The 11,813-nt window shown below is 37.7% G+C and overlaps 1 protein-coding gene across 4 annotated transcripts; it reads left to right on the top strand.

The window, feature by feature from the left end:
* The first annotated feature begins 2,280 nt into the window (after positions 1 to 2,280).
* LOC116245977 (pentatricopeptide repeat-containing protein At3g23020) lies at positions 2,281 to 5,490 on the top strand. Of its 4 annotated transcripts, none has more exons than XM_031617635.2 (2): positions 2,281 to 2,373; positions 2,502 to 5,490. In XM_031617635.2, exon 2 carries the CDS (start codon positions 2,509 to 2,511, stop codon positions 5,308 to 5,310), a length of 2,802 nt encoding a protein of 933 aa, XP_031473495.1. In that variant the 5' UTR covers positions 2,281 to 2,373; positions 2,502 to 2,508; the 3' UTR covers positions 5,311 to 5,490. The 4 variants fall into 4 exon arrangements, with proteins under 4 accessions (XP_031473495.1, XP_049931631.1, XP_031473494.1 ...); XM_050075674.1 differs by having other exon boundaries at positions 2,281 to 2,378; positions 2,527 to 5,490; XM_031617634.2 differs by having other exon boundaries at positions 2,281 to 2,378.
* The last annotated feature ends 6,323 nt before the right edge of the window (positions 5,491 to 11,813 follow it).

The raw sequence follows: 11,813 nt of genomic DNA, 5'->3' as shown, positions 1-11,813 counted from the left end.
GCAGTCCTTGGAATCATAAATTGTTGCTAAAGCCACCATAAACCGTGACTAATACCGTATACCAATATAGTGAAGAAAGGTATATGCTTAAATAGTATCATACGGATACACCGTTGAAAAATTGAAAATTTATCTCCCCTTTGTTAATTGAGAAAAATGCTAATCCTAAATGTACCTATTGGTACAAACAGCAGAATAAAACCCCAGCAAAATGTAATTTAATTCTCTTATATGTTTATTGTTTGTTACTAAATTATAGTAGCTTTGTGTCCTTCCAATGTCAGGATCTTCATATTTTTCAGTTTGTGAGTCTTACGTCTAACCATTTGACGTGACACATAGTGCTCAGACTGCCTTATCAAATTTTTATCATTCCTTTTTGTCGTAGAATTGTTATTTTTCATCTAATCAACCTTTTTTTTAGCTTAAATAAATTATTCATCAACTGATTACCATTATAGTCTCAATAGTTTTATTTTATCGATCCCTTATACAAAGATAACAGTCAATCCATCGACCAAAACCTTTTGCCGGTAGTTCGCTCTCTTTTTCAAGGGTCGCGTTAGGCTTCCATTCCATTGATCAAACACCACTTTGCAGAGAACACGGAAAGGTTGTAAGCTGCCGTTGAACACTCGCAGTTTTGTTCCACAGACGGATCGTCGGTGGGAGGAGGGCACCACTCCGCACTGTAGGTGGAGTCCCATGCTTTCTGGGTGAAGACTTGTAGATAGAGATGAACAAGAGCCGAGTCAAGCTTGGTCCGCTGACTTAGCTCGGCTTGATTTATTTGTTGCTTGGCTTGGACAAACTGTGCCGAGTTCGAGCTCCACTCGTTTAATTCGTTTAGAACACCTGCAGGGGAAGCAATGGAGACCTTGTAAAAGAATATTCATTGCTCTTGCTAAGTTCAAACTCTCATTTGCATAATTTATTCCTTTCTCACTCCCCCTCTATACCCGATTGAATCTGTTGCCCAGCTGGAAAAGGAAAATATCGAAACTGGGTTTTTTTTGGCTATATATAGTTTTATTTAAACGACACTCAATCATATGTCAGAGCTTCGCTTTGCGAGTTCTGTGGATATAAACATTCTTTGAGCATTTGTGTGTGCGTATATATAAAGAAACGTTTATATTCACATTCAGTAATATCTGATGAAGCTGTCATTTAATTCAAACTACATATATACAAATGCTCAAAAAATGTTTATATTCATATTCAACAACATATGATGGAGGTGCCATTTAATAAAAAACTTGGAGAAAGATGTATCATTTGTTGGTGGCAATACTAGTGATTTTGGAAAAGTAAGTCTAGGTCAAGATTCACACACACACACATATGTGTGTGTGTGTGTGTGTGTGTGAAAAGTGAAAACAACAGGCTACTTGTGTGGCCAGTGATTTTTTTATTTTATTTTATGTCGTTAAAAACTCCTATAAATGGCCGTTTTACAACTGTGGCCAAGTAAGTGTCATCGCAAAAAAAAAAAAAAAAAAAAAAAAAAAAAAAAAAATATATATATATATATATATATATATATATATATAACCATAAAATGTTTTAATTTACATTCAATAATCTATGCTAACAAAAGTCTGCCGAGAGTTACGCTCCCCTTCTTGTTATTGTAATAAAATAATATGCACAAAGCAAAAAAACACATACCATATGAACATCATCAATTCTGTACACAGCAGGAACGGGCAAGCAACACCCTGCTGCCCACATATAAAGCACAAAAAAAAAAGGGTTCCATATTCAAGAACATATGACAAGTTCCACTTAATTAAAAACTTGGAGAAAAACGTACTTCGACTTGGTGACAAAACTACTCATTTTGGAAAAGTGAAAGTCTAGTTAGAGATTTGGTTCGGAGCTTTTTCTTTATTATGAACCCTGGATTCTAGCTATGCGCAGCATGTGTCGCGACCCGATTATTTTCCAGGAGTATCGTCCGTCGGCATGGTCCGAACAATCTAAGTCTCAGGTAAGAATTTTGGATCAGAAATCGAAACAAATCCCAGTGCATCTGGTCTAATTTGATAGTTCATTGCCTAGCGATTTGGACGTTATTCTGAAATGGGTTTTTAAATTGTGAATTCCAAATTGGGTCCAGACCTGATCCAAATAAGTCCAAAGTCATATTAACTGTACCAGTTGAAACTAGTAGCATATCGAGATGTGGATCTTGAATCGATCCAATTAGACTGGATTTGTGATCTTTCTTACTGAATATATAGATCGTAGATCGATCCAAACGGACCAACGGAATCCGTCGTTACTTGCAAGTCCAATTCTCTTTGTTATCGGTTGGTGGGGAGCGTGAAGAGGCTTCAAGGGTATAGGGTTTATCCTCCCCGCGGGCGAGTAAGGTCTCCTTCACTCCTTTCCCTTGTTCTTCTTCAGCTTTATCCCATTTCTTATAGTTCTGTAGTCTCTACCTGATTGTTCTTGTTATTTGGATTGTGAAAACCATATCTTTGCCACTCTTTCAGCCACTAGATGATGCTATATGTGCAGAGATGTTCATGCTATCATGATGGGAATGCCCCAAATTTTGTGTTCTCTATGGAAGTAAGCTGTGCGAACTTAGATCCCAAAAGGGGATCGTTAGACTTTGTGGGAAGGCGAGTTGAACGTAATCTATTGGGGAGCTCGTGTTCCGGGTATGGCATAATTTCTAAGAATAACAGGAAATTGGGACGTGGCTTTCCTGGTTTTCCGATAAATGCTTCTTCTAGAGGTCGAAGTCCGTCAGAATACGAAAATTTAAGTAGCGGGTGTGTGTTTAGTTGTGTTAAATCTGGCACCAAGTGTGTAAAGTCTTTGAGAAACAAAGGTTTTGATTCTGGTTACCGTTCCATATCTGTTCAGTGTGCTAAAGGGGGCAGAAATAGTTCGAGAAATGGAAAAGTTGAATCTTTACATCCTGCTGCATCGGAGAAATCCAGGCGTGGTGGTAGAGATATTCTTAGAAACCCTTCCAAAGGCAAGGGGTTGTCTTATGGAGGACGAATTCCTTCCGTGCTGCAAGCGTTAGACGACATTGAGGATTTGGACAATGCCTTGAAGCCATGGGAAGCCAGTTTAAATTGCAAAGAAATAAGCATAATACTTAAGGAGCAATGGAGATGGGAACGTGCACTCGACATTTTTGGGTGGTTAAAGGAAAAGGGGTCCTATGAACTCAATGTTATTCATTACAATATTATGTTTGGGATTCTTGGAAGATCACATCAGTGGAATAATATTCGCAGACTTTGGGAAGAAATGAAGGTCTTGGGGATTATTCCCACTAACCCTACCTATGGTACCCTAATTGATTCTTATAGTAAAGCTGGACTGAAAGATGAAGCTCTTATGTGGCTAGATGACATGAGGAGCCGCAGGATAAAACCTGATGAAGTCACAATGGGAATTGTTGTACAAACGTTCAAAAGAGCAAAAGAGTTTGAAAAAGCAGACCAATTTTTCAAGGATTGGTCCTCAGATGCAAGTCTTAGTGATACCTGCGATAGCTTAAATGCAAGTCAAAAACAGAATTTTCAACAAGTCAATTCTCTTTCTGCACGATCGCCCCAGAAATTTTACAGCTCGTATACATATAACACTCTAATTGATACATATGGCAAAGCTGGTCAACTACAAGAGGCATCAAATTTATTCAACCAGATGCTTAAGGATGGAATAGTTCCCAACACGATTACTTTCAATACAATGATCCATATTTGTGGCAATCATGGGCTTATTGAAGAAGCAGATGCCCTTTTGTTGAAGATGGAGGATCTTAGGTGCCTTCCAGATGCAAGAACATACAACATACTCATGTCCTTGCACGTGAAGAATCAGAACATCAATATGGTCTCTTGTTACTTCGCAAAAATGAAAGAGTCTGGCCTCAAGCCTGACCATGTGAGCTACCGTACCCTCTTGTATGCATTTTCAGATAGAAACATGGTGGAAGAAGTTGAATCAGTAATTGCAGAAATGGACCAAGAGGGTGTCCATGTCGATGAATTCATACAAACAACAGTCATGAGGATGTATATAGATGTCAATATGCTTGAAAGATCATGGGCTTGGTTCGAAAGGTTTCACCTTGGCAAAGAAGAGATGAGTTCTGAATGCTATTCTGCAATTATTGATGCTTATGGTGAGCGCGGTTACCTGCTGGAAGCTGAAAAGGTATTTCATTGTTGTTCTGATAAGCAAAGATTAAGTGTTATGGAGTTCAACGTGATGATTAAGGCTTATGGCAAAGTCAAAATGTATGACAAGGCTTGTCAGTTGATCCAAACTATGGAGTCTTATGGCATCCTTCCAGACAAATGTACATATAATTCTCTGATACAGATATTTTCAAGTGCTGGACTCCCTTATAAAGCAAGATGTTACATCAGCAAAATGCAGGAGGGTGGATTTGTAGATGACTGTGTCCCATACTGTGCCATTATTTCCAGTTTCGTTAAGTTAGGTCGGTTGGAAAAAGCTGAGGAGCTTTTTCAAGATATGGTTATTTCCGGTGTGAAGCCAGATATTGTTGTGTTTGGTATACTAATAAATGCATTTGCTGAAATTGGCAGCATCGGACATGTTAAAAGATATTTCTCTCTGATGTATGAGGCAGGTTTCTCTGGAAACTCAGTTATTTTTAATTCTTTAATTAAGTTATACACCAAACTTGGGTGCTTAAGAGAAGCAGAGGAGATATACAAGTTGCATCAGTCATCAGATGATAGACCTGATGTGTACTCTTCCAATTGTATGATTGACTTGTATAGTCAACACTCTATGGTTAATGATGCCGAAGAAATCTTCAAGTACCTAAAAGACCAAGGAATAGCTAACGAGTTCTCTTATTCGATGATGCTTTTTCTATACAAGAAGGTTGGCAGATTCAGTGAAGCGTCTTGTATTGCTCAAGAGATGCAAGCACTTGGCCTTCTTAGTAAGACATTGAGTTATAACAACGTGATTTGCTTATATGCTTCAACTGGAAGATACAGAGAAGCTGTTGAAACATTTTCTAGAATGATTGAATCTAGAACACTGCCAGATGGTTCTACTTACAAAACACTTCGTACCATTTTGATCAAAGGAGGGGTTTCAAAAGAGGCAGTTAATCAGCTGAAACAGAAACAAAAGGAAAATGCCTTGTGCGGCACCCATGCATGGTTGGCTACTCTTTGTGCTATGGTGGGAATGCACGATGAAGCTCAACAGGCATGCTTTACTATGAGACAGTTTTCTGAAACTGGTGATGCTCCCCGAAGTATGTCATTAGCTACGGGTGGTTCTGGGTGAGCATTTTAAAACACCCAAGTTAAGTTGCATGTATAGGTAGGTTTAATTGAGATTATATATAGAAAGACGCCACAATGTGTAGTGGTTTCGAAGTTCAAGAAGCCTGTTTGGGGTAGTGCCATTCAGGTACTTAATAAATTTTTATTAGAGATATAGTAGGTTTCAATTATTTATGCACCATTAGCTTGCATATTCCATTTGCCAACATCAAGTTTTCTTACTACTTTATGGAGACCACATCTGCAAGCCGAATCATTTCAGGCTTGTGTTTTCAGTAGCAGATTATTGGAGAGGCTTCAGTTACAGCTGACGTGTGGATTTGCTAGGTTGCATTGTGAAAATATAAGACCTAGGATCGAAACCTTATCTGTGACTAAACAAAGTATGACTTAGCCCAGCCTAAAAGTTTTGACTAAATGTTCTTTCTATTAGTTGAGTTCAACTAGGCTGATTTATTATTTAGCTTCTTGCACATATTCGCAACTCCAGGTTATGTTGAAAATTCTAGAAAGTTAATGTATGTCTCTGAAACATCAAGTTGGAGTCTCACTAACTTTTTCTTGGCTGCTCGTCTCTTGGTTGTAGAACCAACTCTCATGGTTGTTGCAAGCTCCAGCTTTCTATACTTGATGTAGGTGACAATTTAAAATGTGAAAGTTGGTTGAATTTGCATGATACTGCCTGCTTCTCGAGCAAAAGACACCTAGATTGCTGGAAAACACTGTTTTCTTGCTGTTCCCTTCCAAAAACCGCTTTCTGCAAGATCTTTCTTCAGAATAAGTTATCAAGAGCTTGCCGAGTTACACCTTGTTGTTTTAATGAAAAGCGAGGTTAATGGTGATTTCTGAATTCCTTTTTGCAAATTTCTCTCCTGGATGGAAAAATGGCTTTGCATTTTGTGCAGCTTGTAGGGATTTATTGCTCTTTGTGCAACTGTTTCACCCAGAAAGAATGAAAGTTCGTTTGAAATTCTAGTGCAGATGGGGCAATTTGTTCTTTTCTGTACTAGCATTTTTTTCGTTATGTGCTCTTTAGCTTGTATTGAAGTCGTTTCCAAAAAAAAATGAAGTAAAAAAAAAAAAAAAACTAATGGTATGGATTGTCCAAACAAGTGATGGTTTTTACTTGATTAGTTGTCGCGTTTTTGTATGCTTGAATTGTCCATCAAACTCTCTGTATCACTGAGTTGCATTAATGGATAACAGCAAAATGGAGGACCTGAAATGTCAACTGGAGTATGTTATTCACAATTTTTTCTATTTCCAGGTTACATTACAATCTGAAATAGGAGGAACAGAACCAGTTTATTCCTCACTGCAACTCAGTAAATTTGAATTGCTTTCTGTTTATGAAACATATACCTCAATTTTACTATAACCAATTTCTATTTAGATATTCCTTGCACAAATTTATTTATACATTTATTTGTTGATATTCGTTAAGTAAAAGCTAAAAAATGTACCACTTGAAACTAGTAGGGCTAAAATCTGATAAATTGGCAGACACTTTTACTTCCATATGCTGAGATCAAAGATTTAGAACTTGAGATCTTAAAAGATGCTCAGAGCTGCAATGACCACAGCTTTGCCACTGGTGGCGTTGGTTGTGATAAAGGACAACCTGAACCCTGCACTCCACAGATGCTTATGCTCGAAATCTTTGAGCTGGATGTTGCCAGTTCAATATCTAGGGCGTGCATCCTTTGCCAAAAAGGCCAAAGCTCCGGCGAGTCTTCTGTGAGGCGAGGAAAAATTTTGTGAGGTTTTATATCCATGATGTACTCATCAACTTGCCAATTTGCTTTGTTCACCGTTGAATCTTACACAATAGTAGCTTGTTAATTTTATCGTTTGTAGATAACTTTTCTATTTCATACATATTTCTCACCGGACTTGCATTCAATTTTTTTTTTTTTTGGTTGCACCTGCATCGGCACTCATACCCATGTTTTTTTTGAAAATTGTCACACCCATATCTGCACCCGCACCCCACACCTGTGTAACATAGTCCACGAGCAATGGCTGAGACTGCAAATCCATTTCAAGCTGCCTTTCGCCGGAAAAGTTGCACAAGGAAAAAGGTAACATGTTGACAGAATAACAGTCAGATGCAAATGCTATCCAACCAATTCCAGCATCATTTGTGGAAGAAGACTTTTTAAGGTGATGCAGTTGTCTCCTCTCTTCTTTCGTGCTTAATCTTTTCATGGGATGCTCACATGCATGCATGCAAAAAGGATTTTGATCCCCAAAGAGGGGCCACATGTTTGCCTCATTCAAACCATAATAAATTGCTATTCCTATCCAACCAGGATCTTGTCTATAAATGTTTCCACTTTTTATATTATTTTATTATATGTTCATTTTTTAAAAATATTTTCCTTATTGGATAAACATGAAAATGTGGGAGACAAACCCAAAAAGTTGGTATCCACTTGGAGGGTGTCCAATCCGTTTCACATCTAAAATATCAAATGGGGCCCTTGTGAAGGGACTGAAAGCTAGATTATCCACATTCGAATCATAGAAAATGCCATAAAATGATAGTCCTATGTCTACATACCAGTGGATCGTGGCTGCCGTCGCATTGATCTCTTTTGGGGACTTTGCATCTTATTTTGATTTTTTTTCTCTTTTCCTGATTAAGGTAAATCTCCAAGTTACTAATTTATGAGAATGCCAGAACTCGTGTTGGATTCTCAATTTTGATCTTTAGTTTTTTTTTTTTGGGCAAAATTAACTCGACATTAATGTTAAGTTCTAATAATTTTTGTTAAAATATTAAAATTGGGTCCCCAAAAATTTGTAAATCTTTGAGGCGTGTGTGTGTGCATGTGCATGAGTGGGCAGGGAGAAACTCCATCCACACACACACACACAAACCTGAAACTCTTATCCTTCTCTTTATGGCCATTGGATAGATCCAACTTCGGAGGACTTCTAAAATAAAACATCTCATAATTTCTCATATTTTTGTTTTCAAAAAAATAATGTTGAAGACGTCATAGGGCTTGACTTGGAGGCTGCTGCCTCACAAGTTGGAACATAAAAAAAATCAAGACCTCCAGATTTGCTTAGGTAAATTAGAAATTCTATGGAGGATTTTTCATCTTTCTGAAGAGTACAAAAAATAATGTAAATTGCGTGATTGGGTTTGTGGAAAGACCTAATAAAATTTTCATAAAGATTGAAAGAATTCTGTGTTCCCCTTTATTTTTAAAAAAAAAAACCCACTACTTGAAAAATGAGCCACAAGTTTTGCAGAAGTACTAAATAGTAAATACCTACTTTTCCCATATTTTGCAAACAGTTTCCCCTATTTGGCTCTTACCTAACTTTCCAAAGAAACACATGCATGTGCATGCGTTTTGCATATTAATGCCTCCCTGAACCAAAAGTTTACATATTAATGCCCCTCTCATTGAAATGTCTAGCTTTTAAGTACAAAGATTGAATTCCATTATTGGGATCCTGTTCCTGGCAACTCAAAAATGAAAAGAACAAACACAGCGTTAGAAAGGGACCATGCTCACATAGAGCGGGACAAGATGTTCCAGAGCAGCACAGACTGTCCATTCCATGATGTTCCGGAGTAGCATGAGTGCATTTTACATGCATGTCCATCATTTGTGATGTTCTGCACAGCGGTACTATTTATAGAATTTTAAATGTTAAGGAGCACTAATATATAAATAAAAAATTATTTTAAAATGAAATATCAAAATAAACTTTTTGTAGATCTATGTGGGCAATTGCCCACACAGTGCTTACACCTGTTGTCGGCCCCTGTTTGAAAGGAAACCTAAAACCCAACCTCTTGGGAAAGGCAGCAAATCCCCTTAGATATGCCTTCCTGGGTTGAAGTTGTACACCTATAGCTTTCTCTTCTATGTGAGGGGACACGAATGAAAATTGAACCACCACCAGCACCACCAGCGGTGGAGCCAAGGGGGCTGGCAGGGACCATTCTCCTCTCCTTCGCCGCGAGATTCCGGGAATATGCTCTGTAGTTTTCAAAAAAATTTATTTGGCCTTTGTAAATAATTTAAAAAATATAGTTTGGCCCTTATAAAAATTTTGAAAAATATAGTTGAGCCCTCCAAGAAAAAAAAAAAAAAAACCTTAGCTCCCGCTTAGTTAAAAGGATGGTAGCATTTTTTTAGCTGCACAAAAGATCAACCCTAGCCTGACTAGGGTTACTAATGGATCGGACCTGGCGCAAGGGTTTTAGCTTTATTAGCTGCACTTGACCTAATTAAGAAGACAAATGGGTCACAACTAGTACAAGGGTTTTAGCACTTTGTTTTAGCTGTTCTGACCGGTTCGTTTGACAAATAAAAATTGTTTCATGAATCTACCCTAAATGTTGAAGTATATTGGTATATTCATGTAGTACTTTTTTAAGGTGTTCAATGAATCTGCTTCGAGTTTTAGAACATATTCATGAAACAATTACATACTGTTCCGTTTGCTAAACCGACGCTAATTGCTGAAAATTGAACCTGTTTGTGACCCTAGAGATAACCTCCTAGGGGTGTTGAGTTTCATGATCTCGCTTACGTTTGATCTGAAAAATATTGAAAGAATAAAGCGCCTTTTGCCACTCAAATTGTTGCTATTTTTTATAAAACTAGGTGAGCCCCCATGTAGGACAACGACTAGTCTGCTTCAATTTAGGGCTCTGTACCAGGAAGCTTATCCTGGTAGACAAAACATGCCAAAAATAAAGAAAAAATCAACAATAATAACACCAATGGGTCCACAATATTCTTCTTTCCTCCTTTTTTGGTTAATTGACATTGAAAGAGATGTAAATCATGATCTTGGTGCCTGTTGACATGTCTGAAAATAAAGGGTCCAAATTCATGCAGGAGCTCTCAAATTCATGAACTTGGTCACATTTTTTACATCATTCCAAATGTGCCCTGAATCCAAAGCTTTTTGTGGGCCCCATTCTGAGGCAAGCCTGTGGGTCCCACCTCGAGATCTTCCTCTGGGTGCACACAATTGTCAGATTTTGGGCCACAAAATTGCACCAGCAGTTGATATAAACCAGTCAACTGCAATGGTTTGATACTGAGAAAAAAGAAGAAGAAGATGAAGAAGAAGAAGGAAGAAGACGATGAAGAAGAAGAAGAAGAATCTTGATATGTAATTTTTTGGTGGGCCCAGGTTCCTGCTTGACATGTGGGTCCCACCACAGCCTAGGATTCCCAGACTTTCTAATTAGGATACAATTTAAGCTATCAGAATCATGATGTGTATTGATGCCTAAGTCATACTGTTTTGTTCACAGAGGGAAGAACTCTTCCTTAATATTTAAAAAAATGTGTATGCATCTGTCAATTTTGTTCATGATATGATCAGACCATGATGTTTGTCTTTATAAAAAAGAAAAGTTGGTCCAATGGTAGCAGCTTGATTTTTCTTTTTGAAGCTGTTGAAAGGGCAACCAATTTCCCTGTTTGGGTGAGTAACTCTAGTTCTCAATTTTTAAAGATCTCGGTCGCTTATTTATTTTTTATGCCCTTTTTCAGGAGTAAAGCCACATTTATCGAGTTCTTAAGGAGGAAAAATGTTCTTTCTTTGGGGCAATATCGGATAAATGTTAGTTTAATAACATGTTAGATAAAAAGTGAACAACTTCAATGAAAAATTGAAGTGCAAAGACAAGGAAAGATGACATGATATGAAACGGGTGAAGTTACAAAGAGGGAAAATTTACTACTCTTTGAGATTTTGATAGCTTGAAGTTCCCGTAGTTACATACATTTCTTCATACTTGTGACCATTGATTAAGACCTAACGTTTGCTAATGAAACTTAGGTTCAAAAGAAATAACAACCTTGTTAAATATTTTCAGAAGATGATGCAATCCTCAAAAAATTATTAGCTCAAAACTATGAGGGAGTATTTGAATGACACCTTTAAATGCCATTTTGGAGGCAAAATGGCATTTGCCTCTAAAACGACATTTAAGGTAGCCAGTGGCTCATCTAACTCAGGTCCAGAAGACGCAATATCAAACAAGTTCAAAGGTAGCCAGTGGTTCCTGTAGCTTCGGTTTTGTAACTCGTGAAGTCTCATCTACTTGATAACGTTCAGAAACCATCAACTACAGGTCGAATGGAGCCCTACAAGGCAGGCAAGATGGTAGCTGACAAGATCAATCATAAAAGAAAAAAAAGGGGTGGGGGGAGTTTTCAATTATTGAAACGGAGGACATGACAAGATTCTGATAACTTGAAAGCACTATGCACACATGATATTTCAATGAGATATCCTTTCCAGGCAATGAAAGGCCACACAATTTGAGAGGATGCATCTTGCCTTCACTTTGAGAATATATAGCCACATGGAGAGAGAGAGAGAGAGAGAGAGAGAGAGAGAGAGAATCAAATGGAATGCATTAAGACAAGAAAATTAGATGGCAAGTTGTCAGTAAGTTCTATAAAAGTTAGCAAGAGAAGAAGAAAACTAAAAAAACAAATGAAAGAAAAGAGT

Source organism: Nymphaea colorata, chromosome 1, assembly GCF_008831285.2.
Source record: "Nymphaea colorata isolate Beijing-Zhang1983 chromosome 1, ASM883128v2, whole genome shotgun sequence".
Taxonomy (NCBI): Eukaryota; Viridiplantae; Streptophyta; class Magnoliopsida; order Nymphaeales; family Nymphaeaceae; genus Nymphaea; species Nymphaea colorata.
The sequence above is the reverse complement of the archived record's forward strand: the minus strand, read 5'-3'. Positions and strand labels throughout refer to the sequence as shown.